Source organism: Oncorhynchus mykiss, chromosome 4 (genome assembly GCF_057628025.1).
Source record: "Oncorhynchus mykiss isolate SJ-2025 chromosome 4, ASM5762802v1, whole genome shotgun sequence".
NCBI lineage: Eukaryota > Metazoa > Chordata > Actinopteri > Salmoniformes > Salmonidae > Oncorhynchus > Oncorhynchus mykiss.
The window spans coordinates 63,779,977-63,802,116 of record NC_143025.1 but is presented as its reverse complement, the minus strand read 5'-3'; the positions used below and the strand labels follow the sequence as shown (position 1 = coordinate 63,802,116).

The 22,140-nt window shown below is 44.9% G+C and overlaps 1 protein-coding gene across 1 annotated transcript in view; it reads right to left on the bottom strand.

Moving 5' to 3' along the window:
• Nucleotides 1-21,342, bottom strand: part of LOC110522139 (laminin subunit alpha-4) — a 30,901-nt gene extending 9,559 nt beyond the window's left edge. The window contains exons 1-29 of the mRNA XM_036975682.2: nucleotides 20,491-21,342; nucleotides 16,918-17,019; nucleotides 15,850-15,977; nucleotides 15,356-15,436; nucleotides 14,866-15,080; nucleotides 14,269-14,369; nucleotides 13,866-14,046; nucleotides 12,659-12,742; nucleotides 12,381-12,532; nucleotides 11,951-12,061; nucleotides 11,267-11,378; nucleotides 10,812-10,976; nucleotides 10,524-10,717; nucleotides 9,163-9,279; nucleotides 6,104-6,252; nucleotides 5,628-5,769; nucleotides 5,434-5,527; nucleotides 5,223-5,339; nucleotides 4,902-5,087; nucleotides 4,644-4,780; nucleotides 4,136-4,300; nucleotides 3,243-3,388; nucleotides 2,742-2,904; nucleotides 2,396-2,529; nucleotides 2,070-2,241; nucleotides 1,758-1,889; nucleotides 1,492-1,634; nucleotides 1,212-1,341; nucleotides 961-1,098 (exon numbers count right to left, since the gene is read on the bottom strand). Coding sequence (XP_036831577.2) covers nucleotides 961-1,098; nucleotides 1,212-1,341; nucleotides 1,492-1,634; nucleotides 1,758-1,889; nucleotides 2,070-2,241; nucleotides 2,396-2,529; nucleotides 2,742-2,904; nucleotides 3,243-3,388; nucleotides 4,136-4,300; nucleotides 4,644-4,780; nucleotides 4,902-5,087; nucleotides 5,223-5,339; nucleotides 5,434-5,527; nucleotides 5,628-5,769; nucleotides 6,104-6,252; nucleotides 9,163-9,279; nucleotides 10,524-10,717; nucleotides 10,812-10,976; nucleotides 11,267-11,378; nucleotides 11,951-12,061; nucleotides 12,381-12,532; nucleotides 12,659-12,742; nucleotides 13,866-14,046; nucleotides 14,269-14,369; nucleotides 14,866-15,080; nucleotides 15,356-15,436; nucleotides 15,850-15,977; nucleotides 16,918-17,019; nucleotides 20,491-20,607 — 4,008 coding nt within the window. The 5' untranslated portion in view covers nucleotides 20,608-21,342. The remainder of the gene's footprint in view (nucleotides 1-960; nucleotides 1,099-1,211; nucleotides 1,342-1,491; nucleotides 1,635-1,757; nucleotides 1,890-2,069; nucleotides 2,242-2,395; nucleotides 2,530-2,741; nucleotides 2,905-3,242; nucleotides 3,389-4,135; nucleotides 4,301-4,643; nucleotides 4,781-4,901; nucleotides 5,088-5,222; nucleotides 5,340-5,433; nucleotides 5,528-5,627; nucleotides 5,770-6,103; nucleotides 6,253-9,162; nucleotides 9,280-10,523; nucleotides 10,718-10,811; nucleotides 10,977-11,266; nucleotides 11,379-11,950; nucleotides 12,062-12,380; nucleotides 12,533-12,658; nucleotides 12,743-13,865; nucleotides 14,047-14,268; nucleotides 14,370-14,865; nucleotides 15,081-15,355; nucleotides 15,437-15,849; nucleotides 15,978-16,917; nucleotides 17,020-20,490) is intronic.
• Between the last annotated feature and the right edge of the window lie 798 nt (nucleotides 21,343-22,140).

The following is a 22,140-nucleotide window of genomic DNA, read 5'->3' as shown; positions in this document are numbered from 1 at the left end:
CTTCACAGATCTTTATTGTAAAGGGTTTAAATCCTGTTTCCCATGCTTGTTCAATGAACAATAAACAATTAATGAACATGCACCTGTGGAACGGTCATTAAGACACTAACAGTTTACAGACGGTAGGCAATTAAGATCACAGTTATGTAAACTTAGGACACTAAAGAGGCCTTTCTACTGACTGAAAAACACCAAAAGAAAGATGCCCAGGGTCCCTGCTCATCTGTGTGAACATGCCTTAGGCATGCTGCAAGGAGGCATGAGGACTGCAGATGTGGCCAGGGCAATAAATTTCAATGTCTGTACTGTGAGAGGCCTAAGACAGCGCTGTGTGTTACAGGGAAGACATCCTCCTCCCTCATGTGGTACCCTTCCTGCAGGCTCATCCTGACATGACCCTCCAGCATGACAATGCCACCAGCCATACTGCTCGTTCTGTGCATGATTTCCTGCAAGACAGGAATGTCAGTTTTCTGCCATGGCCAGCGAAGAGCCCGGATCTCAATCCCATTGAGCACGTCTGGGACCTGTTGGATCGGAGGGTGAGGGCTAAGGCCATTCCCCCCAGAAATGTCAGGGAACTTGCAGGTACCTTGGTGGAAGAGTGGGGTGACATCTCACAGCAAGAACTGGCAAATCTGGTGCAATCCATGAGGAGGAGATGCATTGCAGTACTTAATGCAGCTGGTGGCCACACCAGATACTGACTGTTACTTTTGATTTTGACCCCCCCCCCCCCCCCCCCCCCCCTTTGTTCAGGGACACATTATTCCATTTCTGTCAATCACATGTCTGTGGAACTTGTTCCGTTTATGTCTCATTTGTTGAATCTTATGTTCATACAAATATTTACACATGTTACGCTGGCTGAAAATAAACGCAGTTGACAGTGAGAGGACGTTTCTTTTGTTGTTGAATTTATGATACAAATAAATACAATTCAGGCAAGAATCAATATACCCCCTCGATGTGGTAGAACAGGAGACCAGTAGGCTGCAGTGTCCTGAAGTTAAGGCCACCCTCGAAGGCGTCGAAGGGAGATATCTTTGCTGCAGACCCCAGGTAGCTCTCTCCAGTGAAGTAGGCTTTACGGGACATCTGTTAGAATCCAAGACCCAATAGGGACATTGTCAACTATTGTAGTTCAGTTGGTTCTGTATACACCACCAATGCTTTGTCTAGTAGCATTTGCTATGGACTACAGTACATACAAAGGACTCCTCAGGACAACCGCTGCTGATGCCAATAGTGCCTGGTTCCTCCAGGAGGTTAAAGTCTTTCTTCTGGAACTGGAAGCCCTTCACACAGCCCTTCAGCCCCATTAAGGAGGATAGCTCAGGCCTGGGGGAGAGGGAATATGCTCAGTGTAATGCTAATGTAACAATCTGTTGATATTGTGTTACAATTGTCAACAATGCTTACAAAGTAAGACCTCTTAAGGTCCTTGGATTGGTGTGAGGAAGTGCACGTGTGAGTAGATAACTGACTCACCTGGAGAGGAGAATGAGCGAGGGGGCCCCTCCTATGTAGATATCGGAGAAGGGCAATGTTTTTTTTTCATTCTCCATGGACTTCACGTGACTCTTGTCCACCAATAGAATGATCTTCTTGGAGTAGTGATAGATGACTGACACCTATAAAAAGAACAGCACAGCTTAGATTGGATTAGGCCTACTGTTGAAAGGAAATTGATTGCATTCACATCTTAATAGGCACACCACTGCCGACAGAAAGACAATGGGCTGATTTAGATTTACCTCATGGTATCTTGCGTCATTGATCTGTAGTTTAGGTAAGTTACTCTCCATGACGATCGGGCCTCCGCTGAAGCCAAAGTCGTACATGAGACGTAGGAAGCCATTCTTCAACTCTAACAGGAAGAACTTGTCCTGGAATTAATTATTGAACAGTTTTTTTCTAGTCATTTTTCCCCAGTAACATGACGCAGAAAAAGTATTGGTAAATCTCTCTATGCTCTCTGAAGAATTGCAAGGCATAGCATTGCATCACTGACTGACACTATGTTGCTTGTTCAAAAATAAAGGGGACATTTTCGCCACTATATTTACCTCGGTGACCATGAGTAACAGGATGCCGTTGTTTGCTACTGTCCGAACAGCAATGTCAAACCGGGTGACGATGCCAAATTTACCCCTCCTCTCCATGTTGTTGATGAGGGCATATCCAGTTCCGTCAAACAGGTAGCTGGCGATACGACTCTGCGAGAATGCCAGCTTATACCTGATACGGCAAAGAAAACAATGTTAGAGTTAAGTCGAAATGAAGCGACTTGCCTGAAGGAGCCTCCGATGGAGACGTGGACTCTTTAAGGGCAGAGGTAATATCTAATGTTCCCAACAGAAAACGTATATAGACAAGATACAGTACGTCATACCTGGGACAAGGTGTTGAAGCAACTACATCCATCTTGTGCGTCTGTTTGAAATTGTACAGACTGATGACATCATTATTTAAAGAGGCCAACTCGATGCAGCCCACAAAAGGAGCTAGGCTGAGTGCAGGTGGAAGCTACAAGGAAAAACAAAACATTCAGAATCTTATCTTGGAAGGAAAAAGTAAATAGAGAGTCAATACTGATTCAATTCTGCTGTGTCAGTGGTCCATGAGTGAAGTACAGTTTACATCATTGTACGATGGAAATGGTCTGCTACGCATTAGCCAATGCCACAGAACTCTGATCAGAGGTCGATGTCATATCCTGTTAGAAAGTGATACCGTACCCTGACGTCAGCGGGGACGCCACCCACGAAGAAGACAGTGTCTTCAGGGTCCAGGTTGAACAGGGAGTCGGTGCCAAAGGCTTCGCCCTTTTGGATGAACTTCTGCTCGTCAGTGGACGTCTGACTGGGCACAGTCAGGAACACTTTTCCATGTCTGCCCAGCCTGTCAAAACAAAGACACAAATAAGCGTGAATAATCAGTCCCATCAACACCGTTGCATACTGCATGGGCAGAACAGCCTCATGAATCCCTGTGAGTGGTTAGACGAGACAGATGTCCTGTCTGTGGGAATGGACGGACGGTCTTTAGCAAGGTTGCAAATCTGTACTGTATGTGCTTTAGCCAAGTTCTTTGTCATCGCTTGTCCTTCATGAAACATGTATGGCATGACGACAGACACGACAGATGTCTTGTCTAATAAGCATTCGTTGATCTTCTACCAGGCTATGCCAGTCTATCTGTGCGACTGGATCTGTTGCTTAGGTAACACACTACTGTACCTCTCCACTTTGATGAGGTTGAAGACTGGAGGCCATTGGCTGACAGGCTTTGAACCCAGCGGGATTTCAACATCTTCCCCTCCCAGGTTGTAGATGTACACCAGGTTGTCATTCTTGATGGCCAGACCCATGTAGTCCTTCTTACCCTATATGATATGTAGGAGAGAAACCAAGGTGACAGGTTTTATACAGCACAGTGCCTGTATTGTAATATTGAATCCCTGCCTGCGATCTTATTCAGGAAAATCTCCTAATCTTTGCTTTATAAAACCAACGAAGGGTCACAGAGCGCCATTTCTAAGCATCAAGCAGACTTACACAAACACCGCTGCATAATTTACAGCAGTGGCAGAATCACCAGGGTAAGCAGCATCATTAAAGAGAACAGAGAGGCCCAGAGAGAGCTCCTGTGGGTGGGGGGGTAACGGCATTTATGTAAATGAGCCCCGACTTTGGCGGCAGTGGCGCACACAACAGGCGTCTCCCGGAAACCTTTTGAAAAAGGCAACTGTCTCAAAGGCCTCTTCTGCTCACATGATCACAACAAACCATTCATCTGCACACAAGCTGCTCTCGCCCTTTTATCTCAAGCCATCCTCAGGGTCCAAGTCTGGGAACTATCATTAGCAGATCTGGGCCATTCTGCAACCCCCTTCTCCAACCCACCCACTTCTTGCACACAATAGAAAAACACGTCAGCATTATCACAGGGGCTGTTGCGCTATATGCTGGTCTATGCTAGCCTGATCCCAGATGTGTTTATGCTGTATGGCCAACTTCCATGGTTGTGGCATGACAACAAAAGGAGTCGGCTATACAGGACAAGTAGATCTGAACCCAGCACCAGCCCAGCTCCCTATTTCCTAACCCCCCCCTCCCCCCAGCCTCCTCACATTTCTGTCTCCCAGATAGAAGATGAAGCGGTCCTCAATAGGGTCCTTATCTGGGTCCACCCTGATGAACAGACTGATGGTGGTCACTGTCTTAAGGTCCGCCACATTGATGTGGGGCTGCACTTCAACCGACGACTGACCGTTGAACTTCATGGACACTTGGACCTACAGTATGGTGTAACAAAACATGATATACAGTGCCTTCGGAAAGTATTCAGGCTCCTTGACTTTTTCCACATTCTGTTACGTTACAGCCTTATTTTAAAATGGATTAAAGAAATTTCATTATGGGGTATTGTGTGTATATCGATAAGGAAAACAACTATTTTATCAATATTAGAATAAGGCTGTAACTTAACAAAATGTGGATAAAGTCAAGGGGTCTGAATACTTTCCGAAGGCACTGTATCTGTGTCATACAGGACTCGATTATGAACAAGACTTGGGATTATAGTAACACAAGACTGTACAGGGCTTTTCATTGGTGGTGATAGGTGATAATATTGACCTTCTTGGCCACACTCCTGGCCTGGGCGATGAGCTCTCTGATCCTCATGATGTTGGTGGTCACGTTGTTCACTGGCTTCTTCTCAATAACACGCAGCTTGTCCAGCAGCTCAGGAACCAGCTCAGACAGGTTCTCAACTGAAAAACCCACCATGGATGGAGAGGATTACCACTTACTAGTTTGAGGGTAATGCTTAGTAATTTAGTCTTCTCTGTCGAGGATTGAAATACTGTAGAAGTGTTGATGAGTATACTGTACCTGCTTTCCCAGCAGAGACTACAGCGCGGTCAAAGGCTGCAGCAGAGTAATCTTGGTTCTTCATGTTGGTGGCCCACTCCTCCACCTTCTCGTGGATGGGGGTGATGGTCTGCAGGACCTCCACAGAGCGGTTCAGGGTGCCTTCAGCCACCTCCTTGGTGAGCTCCAGACGCTTGGTGGTTCTGCCTGGAAGATCAAAGTGGAATTCAGAACAACAAATTCAGTACCGAGATGAGGAGAGCAGTGAATGGCAGTGAATACAATGATGTGCATGTCAGAGACCCTAGATAGGCTATGGTCCGGAACAAGAATGTGTTTTACCTGGCTCAATTTCCTTGATGTCTTTCAGTACTTCCTCTAGTTTTTTGGTGTTGTCATCCATGGTCTCCTTGGTCTCCTCAATATATTTAATCTTGTCCAGAACCTCAGTTTCAACCTCTGTTGAGACAATTCACACATGAATCATCGAGGAGAACCCGTACAGTCTAGTCTAAAAATAACCAGACATTGCCCAATCTAAAAAATGTCATACCAAGTTGCTCAGAATGCAATGAAATAGATTCCTTGAAGATGTTGTCACTCTGGGTCTTCAGGAACCCCAGCTGTGTGTTGATCCCGTTGGTGGCCTGCCGTAGACAGCACAGTTTTAGCTTATCAATTGAAAACCACTCTATATTAGCCTAAATACTGTATGTAGCTAACTGCTGCGCATTTCGGACAACCTACATCCTCAGCTCTTGTTGCTAAATCCAGTGTTGTCAGGCCAGTCATGTTGGCCTCTTCGATGTACTGGACTATGTTGTTGTACACATTGGCTGCAACCAGAGCCTTCTGCACGAATCCGTTGGCATCGCTGCCTTTCAGATCACTAGGTGGAAAGAAACGTACAACAACGTCAAGGTCTAGTTGGAATCTTTGTAAAGCATTAAGGGTAAAGAACATAGCTGTAGTGTTGGCCTGCTTTTAACTGTGATACTACTACTGTACTACTCATTTGTGCTTCAAGTAAAGTGTGATTGATTGTTGATCCGTTTTGAATAATGTTCAGTGGTAGTTTTGTTCTTGAATGTGGTGTGCATTATAATGGAATAAAGTGGATAATCGAGTCGTGTTTAGCAGTTGGTTGTTTGGTTCTACAATGTGATGTGCATTAGAGGGATGCCATTATGAGATCATTACTATATGACATCACTACTACTCACTACTCCAGCTCTGTAGCTTGATTCTGTAGATCCGTTGCGTGGTCCTGGGCTCTCTGGACTAGGTCTCTGTCTGCCAGGGACAGCGCCTCAGTCTTCTCCTGCAACAGCTTGCTGGCACCATCGATCGCAGCGTGGTACTCAGTCACGTTCTACACAGATACAGACCCCATTCCAGGACTTAACTAACAAAGTTACGTCTGAATGATTCTATTTCACCACTGACTTAACCAATAGAGAGCCAATTGACTTAAAGGGATACCTTGGGATTTTGGCAATGAAGCCCTATGCTTTCCATTAATGCCCAGCCATTATGCTAATGCTAGTTAGCAACATTCTTCACGCAGAGACATACCAATGGTATCCACAAGTTCATCTGACTCTGGGGAAGAATACAAAGTGCTTCATTTCGAAAATCCTGAAGTATCCCCTCAAAAAGGGAATTGTATAACCTGTTAAAATCTGAGCGATTGTTTTGTGTCCTGTACAGGGTCTGGCAAATGTTGGTGGGTTATAAGAATGAAGTTCTTACCTTTCTAACAGTACTAAGCATGTGTTTGTAGTACTTATAGTTTTGAAACCGAAATGTACTTTATGAGGTATACAATATCATGAATCGTTTAGAAAATGCCATCAGAGGGCGTCAGAGTTTGCAGCAGCGTTTTTGATCTCATGCAACCTCAAAAAATGCCCTAATATCATTTTGGGTGTCTGTTAGATTTGTCATGGATTCATACAAAGTGCATTGACAATACGTGGTACTCTCCCTGTCATGCCATACAGTGCCTTTAGAAAGTATTCACACCCCTTGACTTTTTCCACATTTTGATGTGTTAAAGCCTGAATTCAAAAGGGATTCCATTTAGATGTTGTGTCACTGGCCTACACACGATACCCCATAATGTCAAAGTGGAATTCTGTTTTGAGACATTTTGACAAATTAATAGAAAATGAAAAGTTGAAATGTCTTTAGTCAATAAGTATTCAACCCTTTTGTTATGGCAAGCCTAAATATGTTCAGGAGTAAAAATGTGCATAACAAGTCACATACAAGAGGACCACAATGGAAATAAGTCCCAGACTTTACTGTGTGTTATCCTCAATGATTTTATTAATGTGCATGTATGGCTTTTAAGTTTTATGTGTGCTTGTTTTTTAAAATGGTTGAATTAATAAACTAAACTAAACTAATAAGTTGCATGGACTCACTCTGTGTGCAATAATAGTGTTTAACATGGTTTCTGAATATCTGTAAGATCCCCCACCTGAGCAGTGAATTTCAAACACAGATTCAACCACAAAGACCAGGGAGGTTTTCCAATCCCTTGCAAAGAAGGGCACCTAATGGTAGATGGGTAAAAAAGACATTGAATATCCTTTTCAGCAGTGATTAATTACACTTTGGATGGTGTATCGATACACCCAGTCACTACAAAGATACAGGCGTCCTTCCAAACTCAGTTGCCGGAGAGGAAGGAAACCACTCAGGGGTTTCACCATGAGGGCAATGCTGACTTTAAAACTGTTACATAGTTTACTGGCTTTGATAGGAGAAAACTGAAGGTGGATCAACAACATTGTAGTTACTCCACAATACTAACCTAAATGACAGTGTGAAAAGAAGGAAGCCTGTACAGAATACACATTTTCTAAAATATGCATCCTGAATCAGGCACTAAAGTAAAACTGTAAAAGATTTGGCAACAAAATTATCTTTATGTTCTGAATACAAAGTGTTATGTTTGGGGCAAAACCAATACGACACATTACTGAGTACCACTCTTCGTATTTTCAAGCATGGTGGTAGCTGCATCATATTATGGGTATGCTTGTCATCGGCAAGGACTAGGGAGTTTTCTTTTGGATAAAAATAAATGGAATAGAGTTAAGCACAGCACAATCCTAGAGGAAAACCTTATTCAGTCTGCTTTCCAACAGATACTGGGAGTCCTTTCAACTTTCAGCAGGACAATAACCTAAAACACAAGGCCAAATATACACTGGAGTTGTTTACCAAGACGACATTGAATGTTCCTGAGTAGCCTAGTTACAGTTTTGACTTGAAAATGGCTGTCTAGCAATGATTAACAACTAACTTGAAAGAGCTTAAATAATTATTTTAATAATAATTTGCCAATATTGTACAATCCATGTGTGCAAAGCTCTCAGAGACTTATCCAGAAAGACTCACAGCTGTAATTGCTGCCAAAGGTGATTATAACATGTATTGACTAAGGGGTTTGAATACTTATGTAAATTAGAAATATTTTTATTAAAAAAACATTTACCCCCTTTTTCTCCCCAATTTTGTGATATCCAATTGGTAGTTACAGTCTTGTCCCATCACTGCAACTTCCGTACGGACTCGGGAGAGGCGAAGGTCGAGAGCCGTGCATCCTCTGAAACACGGCCCCGCCAAGCCGCACTGCTTCTTGACACACTTCTTGCTTAACCCGGAAGCCAGCCGCACCAACGTGTTGGAGGAAACACGCTGGCGACCGAAGTCAGCTTGCATGCGCCCGACCCTCCATAAGGAGTCGCTAGAGCACAATGGGACAAGGACATACCGGCTGGCCAAACCCTCCCATAACCTGGACGACGCTGTGACAATTGTTCGCTGCCTCATGGGTCTCCCGGGTCACAGCCGGCTGCGACACAGCCTGGGATCAAACCCGGGTCTGTAGTGCCTTAGACCGCTGCGCCACTCGGGAGGCCCCCAAAATGAGATATTTCTGCATTTAATTTTCAATAGATTTGCAAAACATTTTTTTAAACATGTCTTCACTTTGTCATTATGGGATAGATGGGTGAGGGAAAAAACATCTATTTAATCCATTTTGAATTCAGGCTGTAACACAACAAAATGTGGAACAAGTAAAGGGGTATGAATACTTTCTGAAGGTACTGTGTCCAAAACATGCACTGAAGCAATCCAATCCATCGTAATTACATGTATAATACAGGTGATCTCATTCAGTGATCTCATTCTCATCCAAAATACAAAGCTTTCCGGCATAGGTTAATGGTGACTGTGGTATTTACAAAAAGAGAACAGGCCTTACCTGCACCAGGAGAACCATCTCAGCAACAGTATTCTCAGTGTCCTTGACGAGGTCTTCAGCTGTCTGTAAGGTGTCATTCACAGCTTCGTAGTTCTCCACCAGTATCTGCTGCTTGGCCTGGGAGAGAGATGTTCAGTCATATCTTTGTTTTAGTACAGAGCAGAGGAGGCTGGTGGGAGGAGATATACGATGGACAGGTTATACATTATGTGTAGTGAGTACAGGTTAGGCATGTCTCCCATATGAACACTCTTATCACAAAAGCACATAAATCATAGGAACAATAATATTAAACGTGAAATGAAAAGGATGAAAAATTTGTTTTTTCCCCAAAGAGGCAAGATAGAGATATTTGTTGACAAAGATATAAGTATAGCACAGTAACATTGTCCTACCCCCAGAGTAACCCTGGCTTTGTTCCTGTTGCTACGACTAGTGTTGACCAATCTGCTTAGGGAAGGAAGAGCCCCAGATTATGGGAGGCCTCCTGTTTGGACAGTGCACCATTCATGTCATTGGTTTACAGCAGAGGCCCTGAACCACAATGGGCCCATAATGTCAACTTGGGCATGACAACAGGCCAGTCTGTGTGCTACAAAGAATCCCAATCCCTCAGGTTTTCACACCGTAATGAATAGGACCAACAGGCCTGTTGTATTGTATTTCGGATCTATAAACAGAACAGACACGCCCCACGACTTAAAGAAATGTTAAGGAGCTTTACAAAATGACTGTACACATGATACCCAATTCAATGTCAAGCAGCTGTATTTAACTCTAAGGGGCATAGCCTCTTTATATGGGGATATGATTGTGTGGTGCAGTAATGTATCTCCCCCAGTTTGTGCCTCCTAACAATCCAATCCAACAGCTGTTTCTGTGTTACTGTTCTCTACTACTAAATACCACGGGTAATTGAGTTCTCTGGCAGACTTTGGGAACAACAACAATCCCCATACAGATGGAGAGAAATATCTGGTCTATTCCTTGGCAGGAGCAGGACAGTGTTGCTTCCCAGTGATAAAGCCAAGCTGAACTCCTACAACATTCAGAGAAGAGATAGAGGTAGACGGCACTGAGGCAGAACTCAACAACATCACACTCCCCCAGAGCAGGCTTGAGCTGCACTTATCGTTTTAGCAGGGCGTTCTCACAGTGAACTGTAGTAATAAACCCAAGCGGACGAACACAGAGAGCTGGAAACCAGAGAGCCAGGGAGTCAGGAAATCAGTCAGAGAGTCAGAGGGTCAGGGAGGCTGGGAGTCAGGGAGTCAGCTAGAGACATTTGGGGAGCCAGGACGAGAGTGGCTCCCGGCGGCACGGTTTGGGCCAAGCGGACCCCGGGGGTTGTGGGAAGTTACCTCACTCCTCTGGAATTTGACGGTGTTGGCTTTGTTCATGTCCTCTGTCTCCTGCACAGTGTTGGCAGCCTTCTGGAGGATCTCCTGGGCCTCAGAGAGCTTTTTGGTGAAGCGGGAGAGCACCTCCTGTACCGGGGCCATGCGGCCTTCCGTACTGATCAGCTTCTTCTCCAGCTGACGCACGTTTCTAAGGACTGAACGACACACAAATGGGACCCCAAACGCAGCCTTTTGTAACAAACCATCAAAAAATGTGTGTGTGTGTGCACAAGCACGTGTTTTCCTCACGGTCGTGGGCCTCCGTGGACTCATCGGTGGCGGTGGGCTCTCGTGGGGACAGGTCCAGTTTCTTCATCAATGTCACCATGCCCTCGGCCATGGCCGTCTTCTTTCTGATGACCTCTGGGTCCAGGTCCTGATGGACACTGTAGAGCTCCCAGTCACTGATCATTTCTGTGAGACACAAACGTAACAGGGAGCACAGGGTGAAGGAAGGCTGGGATATGACTGAGGCCTCGTTACCAGAAGCGCCCCTCGAAAACTCAAACGCTGATAAATGGATGACTGTAGGAAATACAGCAACGGGGATTTGGATTTCAATCTTAAGCCAAGGCGTTATTCAAAAGTTATTGGAAATCACATATCAACATTTAGAACATACCTAAAGGCCTATAATAATCACAAGGGAGGTGGACAGTACTCAAAGAGACAGAGCAGTGTAGCTTTAGCAGACCTAAAATTACCTTCAAGGAGTACGTTGAGGGTGGTGAGGTTAGTGGTCAGCTCGTCAGCCAGAGTGACGCTTTGTAGTGTGTCTTCATCCACTCGGTCCCCCATGGACTTCACTACACTCTCCTGGCCCACCACAAACACCAGACAGATCAATGACATAGTCAAGACAAACACCACAAGAACACACAAATCAATCACACAGTCCGGACACTACCACTACAGCTCAATAAAATAGATGTGATGGCTCTGAGAGATAAGCTAACTGATCTACACTCCCCTACTTATTTATTTGGACAGTGAAGCTAAAATATTCTCACTGGCTCTATACTCCAGGATTTTGTATTTGAGGTCAAATGTTTTTTCTCTGGCGACAGTACAGAATGTCACCTTATATTTGAGGGTATTTTCATACATATCTGTTTTACCGTTTAGAAATGAAAGCACTTCATGTATCTAGTCCCCCCATTTGAGGATGTCATACATTTTTTGGGCAAATTCACTTGTTAGTGTATTAAAATTGGTCAAAAGTTTAGTAATCTGCCCCATATTCCCAGCATGCAATAACTACATCAAGCTTGCAACTCTACAAACTTCTGCAGGTGGACTTTATTTCACCTCCAGCGTAATGTAAACAGTGGAAGAGGGAGGAAGAGGAGTGCAAGTGAGTTAGATGAGCGATGAAGGTGTCCTCTTACCGTCTCTGCCAGATGGTTCATGTCTGAGAGTAGAGCAGCACTGGCCTCCTCCAGCTGCCCTGTCTGTGTCCTCATCATAGATGACTTATTTCTCCAGTTCATAAACTGAGTCTGAAAACAAAACGGGAGAAGTTAGATACACTTACACAATACTATTACAATACAGTCTATGCGTGTTAGGGTTGTGAGAAGAGAATTGTGTGATGTGCACTGTACAATGTTTGGTGTATTGGTTGGTTAGTTGGTTGGGTGGTTGGTTGGGTGTTTAGTGTGTGAGATTTGCCAATATCCAGCGGCTTTGTAATAGTTAAACTCCCGAAGTTGCTTATTTCTCTTGTTTAAATCAGAATGAACTGATAATATAGGTGTGCATCAACATGATTGAGTCCCGACTATATCAGCGTGAGCAGAAAGAGAGGCTGTACTCTACCTGCAGACGGTGGGCGGTGTAGTTGTAGTACTTGAGCCTGTCATTGGCTGCAGCCCCAGTGGAGATGTTCAACACACTGACCTTCACCTGGTCCAGCGTTTTATTGGACAGCCTCAGGTCACCAGTCAGGTGCCAGATACACTCATCACAACCTGATAGGAGGGAGGAGCCAAATGACGACAAAATTATTTTCTATGTCATTTTCCAACACAAATAAATAGTTGTTTAATGATGAACTGAAATGTCTTTTTTTTTAATTTCTAACCAGGCCCTCTTACTGATGTTGCAGGGGTTGACCATGGCTGCTTCTGGCAAACACTCCCCAGTGTGCATGTCACAGTGCCCGCTAGCACAGTCACATTCTGGATGGAAGAAACAGACATACACATGCACCTCATATATAGCTACAGTTGATTACATGTGGAGTTCCCTTCATCAAGTCGAATGCTTTATCAGCCGGACACGTGAGAGTCAGTCTGGGTACCAAAAATATGATGGAACCCATGGTGAGTATTATGGCTGGGAAGGAGTGCTGCTGCACGTGCTGAGTGGTTTGGTACTGGCTCTGACCGTGTACTGTATATAGCTTCCTCTCTTAGTTCTTATTGCTCATGTTTTGTATTTTCTTATAATTGATACTTTTGAATACTGTGCTGTTGGGTAGGGCTTGCAAGCGAAAGGTGCAACATGCCAAAATCGCTCCGCTATTGCCTGGATGCTAAAATTCTAAAAGTTCGGACTCATTTCTGTTTATGTGACAAAACAATCTATGCATAGTGTAGAGAATCATTGTGCCATCTAAACCACTGTGGAATACCTTATCAATAGCCCAAAATATTGTATTTTCAGCTGTTTGAAGCTGGTGTACAAAACCTAAAGTAAAAGACGCAAAACCGAAAGTTAAGAATGGGCAGCATAGAAATAGCGCAATAGATCTACCGCTTCTTAGACTTGCTTTCAATGAGAATGACAGTTCTACAACTCACATTTCTACGTGAATTTGGTTGGGTTGCCCAAAAGTTACAATAGCAGCTTTAAGCATTTCACTGTACTTGCACACGTGACAAATAAAACTTGAATTTAGTTCCCTGGTTCTCTATACTGTGGCTGTGGGATGATTTTGGCAGCTGGCCAGATTAATTGGGGCTGGGCGGTGATGTCAGAGGAAAGTTGGATGCTAGCTGCAGTTTGTCCATGTGATTGTGTACAAATGTGTACAGCTGGCCCCGGGGTTGCAGATTGCAGCAGATGCCTGCCTGACATCATGTATGAGTGGGTGTGAGAACAGTGGACTAACTAGCTAGCTGCAGTAAAAACTCTGGGGAAAACAATTTCGGTTCCGAATGTTTGACCAAACTGGTCTGGGTGGTTTATGTTCTTGAGTGTGTGAAACACAGAGAGAGAGAGTGACAGACACTAGCTTTTGATTCCAGGATTTCCTGCATGTGGGTGATTGAAATGGGAGTAGGGTCACACATGGCTTACTCTGGCACCCTGAGGGGCCGTAGTTCCAGTGGTCTGGGAGGCAGCGCTCGCAGTATCGGCCTCCGGCCCCTGGTTGGCACTGGCAGCTGTGGGTCAGAGGATGACAAGTAGGCCGGAGACCGGCAGCCCCACAGTCACACCTCCGGCAGCCCTGGCAACCGTTGAAACCTGTGTGACCCTCCTAAAGCACATTATAGACACAAGCCTTATAGTTAGTTTTGCTTGCTGTTGTTGTTCATGCTGTTGTTAACTATATACAGGTGTATTCACAGTAGCCTAAACAATTTTGTCTGCTCTCTTCTCCACCTGCTTTGCTTAGTTATCAGGGCAGACTGTCCAACAGTGTGAATGTGTGTCCACATGGTCGTACGGCTCACATTGAAAAGGCCCCTGAGTGACTCACCTCACATCGGTCACAGAGTCGGCCGGTGACGCCAGGCTTACAGTGACACGTCCCGGTCCTGTCGTCACACGATCCTGTCCCGCACTTGCTGCACTCACACGCTGTAACACAGGACACACACATAGGTAATACAGCGCGGGTCACAGAAGCGTGACATGGTCACAATGGAAAAGGTTATTTTTGCCCTTGCGGAGGACAATACATGTACATACACACACGCCAAACTATGTAAACACACAAAATGGACTTTGTTTCACATAGAGCTTTGTAATTGGCGTATGTCTATAACACCCATTATGAGCAACACAGGGGGGAATTGTCAGAGCTCTACCTGAAGACAACGCCATAGCAAGCCTTTTAAGACAAAGAGCAAGGTAAAAGCAGGGTTCAAATGCAACATAAAGCATTTTACTGCTCATGAACACATCTTCACCCTCCAGACAAGTGGGTATCATCTTCAGACGTATAAATATCTGTTTTGTTCTCTATGTTTTTCCATGGATAGTCTTCATTGACAGTAGGGCTGACCTGTATTCGTGGAGCAAGGGCCTTAGGGTTAGTCATGTTTAATAGTACTCTTGCCAAGTTGGCACGCACCTCTGCAGTTCTTGGCACTGATGGCATCACCGTAGAAACCCGGGGCACACCGTTCACAGTTGGCTCCAGACGTGTCCCCCCAGCAGTTCTGACAGAAGCCGGTCACGTTGTGGCACTCATTGAAGATGTGGTTGGGGTCCGAGTTACCGTTACAGTCGCACCTCTTACAGGAGTCACCAATCATCATGGGGTTGCCAGAGAAACCTGGAGCACATCTGGGTGAGGAAGACGCAAGGTGATTGCCAATAATTGTTTGACTTAGGGTGTCTTATCACTTATACTGAAACATCATTATTTGTAAGTATTTCCAAATATTTTCCTTTCAGGTTCAGAAAAATTGGCCCATATTCAACATGTAGAAATAGGGGAAAATGCAAGATTTTCATTTGTGGCTATTTGAGCTGATTTAATGTTATGAGTGTAATTGCTCCCATGGTGGAGTTGCAGTAACTAATGGTTGTGGCCAAGCCAAGTCCCTGTCAGCACTGACCTCTCACAGTAATGTCCAGCATAGCCCTCTTGGCACTTGCACCGTAGGATGTTACTGCTTCTGTCACAGTGCTCTGCAAAGCTGGCCAGACACACAGGGGAAAGAATGTCAGTCAGTGAGCTCTGCCCGCCAACACACAGCCCACTGGGCACAGACGTAATTTTGACATCTAGTTCTGATTTACATTTGGTTGAGTCGTCAACTAACGTGAATTAAACATGAAATCAACACAAAATGGCACCATGTCATTGGATTTCGATGACAACTTGGGTGAGAGGAAGACGAAATTCCTTTACACTGATGACTTTTGGCAAATTCAATCCGTTTTTTTTTCACGCTGATTCAACGTCATCAGTTTTGTGTATATAAATATATATATATTTTTTTTTTATGAAGTGGGAACAACGTTGATTCAACCAGTTGCCCAGCGGGAGGTTTCTCCCTGCAGGGCCGACACAACAGTAGGGTCTGGAGGTACATGCGCTGTGGCTTACTTGTTGGAGGGGATCGAGAGGGGACAGGCGCACGGCCGGCAGGAGTGACGTCCGTATGTGTTGACGTCAGGCATGTATCCGTCTTCACAGATCTCACAGAAATTCCCAGTGGTGTGGTCCTGACATGACTGTATGGTAGGGGAGAGTGGGGTAAGTTGAGCTACCCTTGTTTCTAGGAAACCATACACAAAATTCATAATTTGACCAAATATTTAGGAAGAGCCTATCCTTTAATGGAGCCTGTGAAGGGGAAAGAAACACATATAAAAGTGGTAAATAAGTCAAAGAAATGTATTTGTGTTAGAGGTTTCATGACGCTTGTATCTAAACCAAAGTAGATCATTTTAAGATTGTTCTATACATCAGTTGGGGTCTCCATAAGCTTCATTTAAGGTCCTAAACCTAGCATGAAAGTGCATCCTTGTGGCTGTGTGAGCTAATATAGTCTAAATGTTTGCCTTGGGGTAAGTTGAGCCAATGGTTGAGCAAATGGAAGTGTTTTCTTCCCAGGCGTAATGCAAGGCATTATCACTGGGATATGCGGTAACAACAGAGCCTAGCCTATGTTAAAAGTGTTAAAAAAAAGTACAAAGTGTTTGTTTGCTGCTAAGCCGGTGTAAAAAGTTGCTTAAAATGATTAAAATACCAAAATGATTGTGATTGTGTTGAAATGTGTTTGGGAAATAAAGATAAACATGGTTTTTAAAAGGTAGGGGTAATATTTATTTCAGTACAGGAAGTTGTAGGCGGTTTAAGTTACCCTATCCCTCGGCTCAACTAACCCCATGCCCGGAGTAAATTGTGCCAAGAAACCACTTTTTTTTGGACAAGCTACATTTTCAAAACTGCAATGTTTACATGAATTCTGATTATTTCCAGGGATACTCATCAACCTAAAATATATGTAGATATCTTTGTGAGAAAGAATACTATATTTCCCTTGATGGAGTGATATTATATATATATATATAAACTCTACCCTAAAGAGTGTAATCTAGTTGAAATATATTACTGATATAATAGTATTATGATTAATCAAGAGGAGGTAATACATGGGAAAAGACTTACTATACAAATACCAGTGATCTCCTCACAGGTTTCTGAATGGCCTTTGCAGTTACATGGTAGGCATTTGTTCTGGTTACTGAGGAAATATCCTCTTGCACACACCTAAGAGAGGGAACATGAGGGAGATGTTTGTAAACAGAGTACAACCCCAGTTTCCCACAAGTACAAATTTGCCCCTGAACCTGATCTGTCTAAAATGAACCAGTTTAATGGCTGCAGAAGTAGAAACACATTGACCAGAGAGCAGCTGGGTTCCTGACGTTAATGCCAAGTTGCTAACGAGGCACTCTATCATTCAACAGCAATTTCAGAAAGTAGAGCACCTGGAATCGTTTTGGCCAGCCTGGCTTAGGTTGGTCTGTCATCAATGGGATACAACGTTCCACTGTTTTCCACAACATCTCTCATCAAACACACTCACATTCCTTCGTGGGAGAAGATGCTCTCTTATTCAGCTACTGTAAGATGTGGAAGTTAAGCACAGTACATGACCTGGGGGGAAAAAGTATGACGTACTCGATACTGCTCTGTTATATATTTACAGAATGTCAGTTACACCAAAACATTTGTGCCAAATTCACTCTGCCACTTTTTCTGCCACCGGTAGTGCTGTGGACTAAAGTGCAGGGATGTGGGAACGACAGTCCCGGCTCCGACACCTCTAGAGTTTCTCACTCGCACGGCCGACACGGAATTTATGAGACAGTACTTTTAGTCATCCCACGTCTGGTACATGTAAATCCACTTCGAGGTGGTTTCCTGCTGTAGTGTGATGTCAGAGTTCAGTAACCCCCCCCCCCCCCACACACACACATCACTTTGATCTTCAGTCACCCCATTCAAAGAGCACAGTGATCGTACAATACCACTCTGTTCATGTTGGCCTACTGTAAAGAATGCCAAGTTTGCCTCCCCCCTTGCTCCATACAGAGTGGCTGGGACAAATACATCATACATTGCAGAGATACTGTATGCTCCCAGTTGTGATGCATATTTTCCCCTTGATTTATTCATGAGCAGGCCGTGAGACAGAGAAATGCCTCTCCAGTGAACTAATGTGGAACATCCTGTGAACAGCAGTGCTTTCATGACCGGGGCAGATTTTTCCCTGTAGCCCCTTCCTTCCAGTGTCTTTCCTGACCGATAGTACACAAACTAAATAAGAACAGACTTATACATCACATTGTTACGATGTTATAGGATGTCCTGGTTATAGTTCAATCAATTCTACTGACCTTATGCACGCACACATACAGTATGTTTGCATTACAATTGATGACACACTTTTTTTTATTGAACTTTTGATTGAATAATTAGCAGAGAAGAAGAACCTAGACCAGACATGATGTAAAATGATCTGACTGTGCACTGGGACGATAAGCAGTCTAGAGATCCATATCACAGATGAGGTCATTGGACAAGGGTTCTAAGTCCACCACAGAATGTTAGTCCACCGGTTTTAGCGGTGGCTGACAGTGCTGAAGAATGACCCTTCATTGCTAATGACTGGATTTAGAATGATTAGCTGTGTGACATCCTGTGACGGGTCAAACAGCTGGACGATGCATCCACAACCAGACCCGTGGGACAAGAGGTTCCTGGGAAAGATGGAGCAGAATCAGCAGATGGTTTAGTGTGGGATAGGCTGTGTCCAAATGGCAACCGATTCCCTACATAGTGTACTACTTTTGACCACCAAGGCCAATACAGTAGGGTTCTGGTCAAAAGTAGTGCAATATGTAGGGAATAGTGTGCCATTTAGGACTCAAGTGTGTATACAACCCAGTAGCCTTTACACCACGTCATATCTAATTACATTATTTCCTGTTCGTATTAATGCTTTCATTAAAATGTAATTTGGTTTCGAATCCCCTATCATTCAAAAACCAAGCCCAAACTTTGGGTGATATTTCCCCTGGGCATAGGGAGTAATCCTGAGATACTGAACATGAACCCCTCAATAAGAATTCACAGCATGGTGAATGCTCTAATCTGCTCCTAAATGGCATGAACATTGAAATAATGGACATCTGTAGCCCTCTGGTCCACTGTGAATGTCCTCGGTATGTGAGCAATTTCGGAACTTCTCCTCTGTGTGCCCACTACCGTAGAGAACAAAGATGACATTCACCACGCGGTATAGCCTCTCTGTGTTTCATATGCAGCAGCATGTTCCAAAGACTATGTCACTGGGGCTCCACTTCTAACAGGACTGAACACTGTTAAATGGTATGTGTTTATCACTAGCTGTTCATATCATGTGTTCAGAAGTGCTGTAGTAGGCCTATGTTATTAGATTCACAAGATTGACCATGAGTCTGCCTCTATCTCTGCCTCTGGGACAGCGCTGAATAAATACAGTGGGTTTTTAGCTCAGGCAACAACAAAAAAACAAGAATGGGCTTCAAACAGGAATCCAGTCCAAAATCTACATCTCTTCAGGCCTGAGGCTGTGAAATCTCGCTCTCTTTGCAATGGGAACAACAAACCATATGCCTCCCTGATTCCACTGCTCACCAATAAGGGGCAGATAGCTTATTGACTTTGGCCCTGGTGAAGGCTTCAGTCCCTGGTTTAGTGGTAAACTCCTCGGAAGACACTGGGGGGAAAAGGGCCTGGTTAGGTCATGTGAATTTCATCATAATCCAAAAACAGAGCAGAGACGATATGTCTGCAGTGGAGAGGCCTCATTCTCCTCATGGGACAATGGTATTTGAATGCTCACAGAACAAGTAAACAATCTTCACATTTCACAAGAGGCGGAAGATCGTCAATTCTCAATTGGAACACTATGGGGGGTCTGCTTCCTGCCCCTCCGCCACACAAATCTAGCTATTAAACTCATTGTTCTTACATTAGTCTAGCTCTGGACACATTGTTTTGCCTGTGTCCCCCTGAGATAGAAGAAGGCATCTTTAAACTCGAGGCCCATTATAGGGGTCCCATTTGGCCCCACAAACAGGAAATACCAGCCTGTACCCAGTCTACCCACTATAAATACATCAGCAGCATGTCACGTATTGTTTCTCATACTCTTTCTACCCGCTGTGTTCCCTCTATGTGTGTTGCTCAACACTTGGCAGCTGGTTTCCATTAGGGCCCTATCGGGGGGCCAGCGGGTGCCAGTGGAGAATGGCACGGCCCTCATCGAGATCTCGGCTGGAGCTCCTCCGCTAACAGCCCGACCCCAGGCAGAAAAAAGAGAGGGTTGAGAGGCAGCACTGAGTGGCCAGAGTGCGGCCATAGAGATATAGATCCACACAGCAAGATCCTCTCACACCCAAACCACCCCAGCACTTCACAAATGTCTACGAAGCACAATGACTAACTCACAAACCTGTCTGTCTTACAGTGGCTCTCAAATATAAACCCGCTAGGGTTTAGCTACAGAGGCATTCAGCACAAGTCTTTGACATGACACAGTCCAAAGGACAGGACTCTTTCCACAAAAAAAAAAAAAAAAAGTTTGTAACAACAACAGGCCCTCTATATTTAGCTGCGATAAGGCACTGGAAGCCTGCTATGCATCCTGTACCAGCCAAGCAGAGGAAAAAACTAAAAGTCTGGTCTTACTTTTACCACCGAACGCTGTTCCAAATCTAAACCGTTGGGAGCCGCTGGGCAGACGATCCCTGAGAGGATGATGGAGAAAAGAAGGCAGAGGCATGGCAGAGCTCTAGTAGCAGACATGTCTGTGTGTAAGTCCAGTGGGGCACTGCTCCCTCTCTGTCTCTCCCTGTCCCGTCTGTCGGGAAGTCTCTCTGGGACACAGGCAGCTCTCTCCCTCGCTCCACTGCACCCGTTGGTTTCACTTTTCCACTGGTCCGACCTCCAGATGCGGTGCCTGCGCCAGCCCAGCCCCAAGTCCTGTAAACTGTGTGTACTTCCTCCTCTCCCTCCTCCCTCTCTCTTCGACTCCCCCCTACGCCTCTCTCAGTGGACCTGCCTCTCCCCAGAGCCTGAGCTTAAATCACATACATATGGGAAGTCTGGAGAGAGTGGGAGGGGGGGGGGGGTGAATTGAGGGAGGGAGGGAGGGAGGGAGGTAAAGAGAGAGGAGGGAAGAGAGAGTGGGATAGGAGATAGTTGAATTGAGAGGGGGGGAGAGGGTGAGAACGAGAGAGAGAGAGAGATGGAGAGAGGGGGGAGAGAGAGCAATAGAGAGTTCACTAGACTAGTGTGTATGTCCAGCAGACAGACAGACAGACAGACAGTGTAGTGTAGACATCCAGACGGCATATCTACCGCTGACTGTCAGAGTCACATTGAGTGCTGTCTGGCAGCAGTCGCCTCCGTTTGCAGGGTCCGTGTGTGGCACCCTTTTCCCTTGGGGGCCTGAGTAGCAGACACAACCCCCAAACCCCCTCAGACCCCTATCCCTTCCCCCTCTGCTCCACTCGTCCAGGAAGAGAGGGCAGCCGGAATAAGCCTCAGCACTCTGTCTGTAGTACAGGCTGAAGGAAAACCAGCTGTCCTCCCAACCCACCTCCTCCCCCTTCTCCTCCACCCCTCTCCCTTGCCGGCACCGCCTCTATGTTTGTTTACCCAGGTCAGACCGTCAAAGAAGGTGATTCATTTATGAAAAATGTGTAAGGGTCAGGATGCTTCCACACACCAGGAAGAGGCCGGTAACTGACTGACTGACTGCTACTTTCAGTCACAAAGGAAGTATTGTTCTGTGTATCTGTGTTTATGTGTATGGGCATTTTCAATGCAGAAACTCAAGACTATAAAGTGACATGTCATGCTGGACACTAGATTGTCACAGGGTGATTTTGTTCTCGCTTCATGTCTGCCTACAGAGAGCGTGTTGTAAGCCGTTTCAAATGCGGCTGAGTTGTGCCATTGGTCCTGACTGGACCATGTGGAAGTCATATGTCTCAGATGACCAATAAACAGGTTGTCAAATTCCATTGATGCACGTTAGGGATGGCAGTTAACCGCATCCACTTGAATGAGACACATCAAAGGAGAGCAAACCCCAACCTTTATAACATGCATAGGGTTTCTCTCTCTCACACACAGACACAGCACACACACTGCCTTATGTAAAGTTTGGGAGAGGCTGAGAGCTCATAATATGTTATTATAACCAAAAGCAGCAATTCAGCGTTCTGAAACGCGCACGCTCTCAGCAAGGTTTGTCTTAACTCAGTGAGCACCGTGTAAACAAACTTCTCTGGCTGCATGTTGAAGAGGCTGTTGAGGATACTGTGAGTCTCC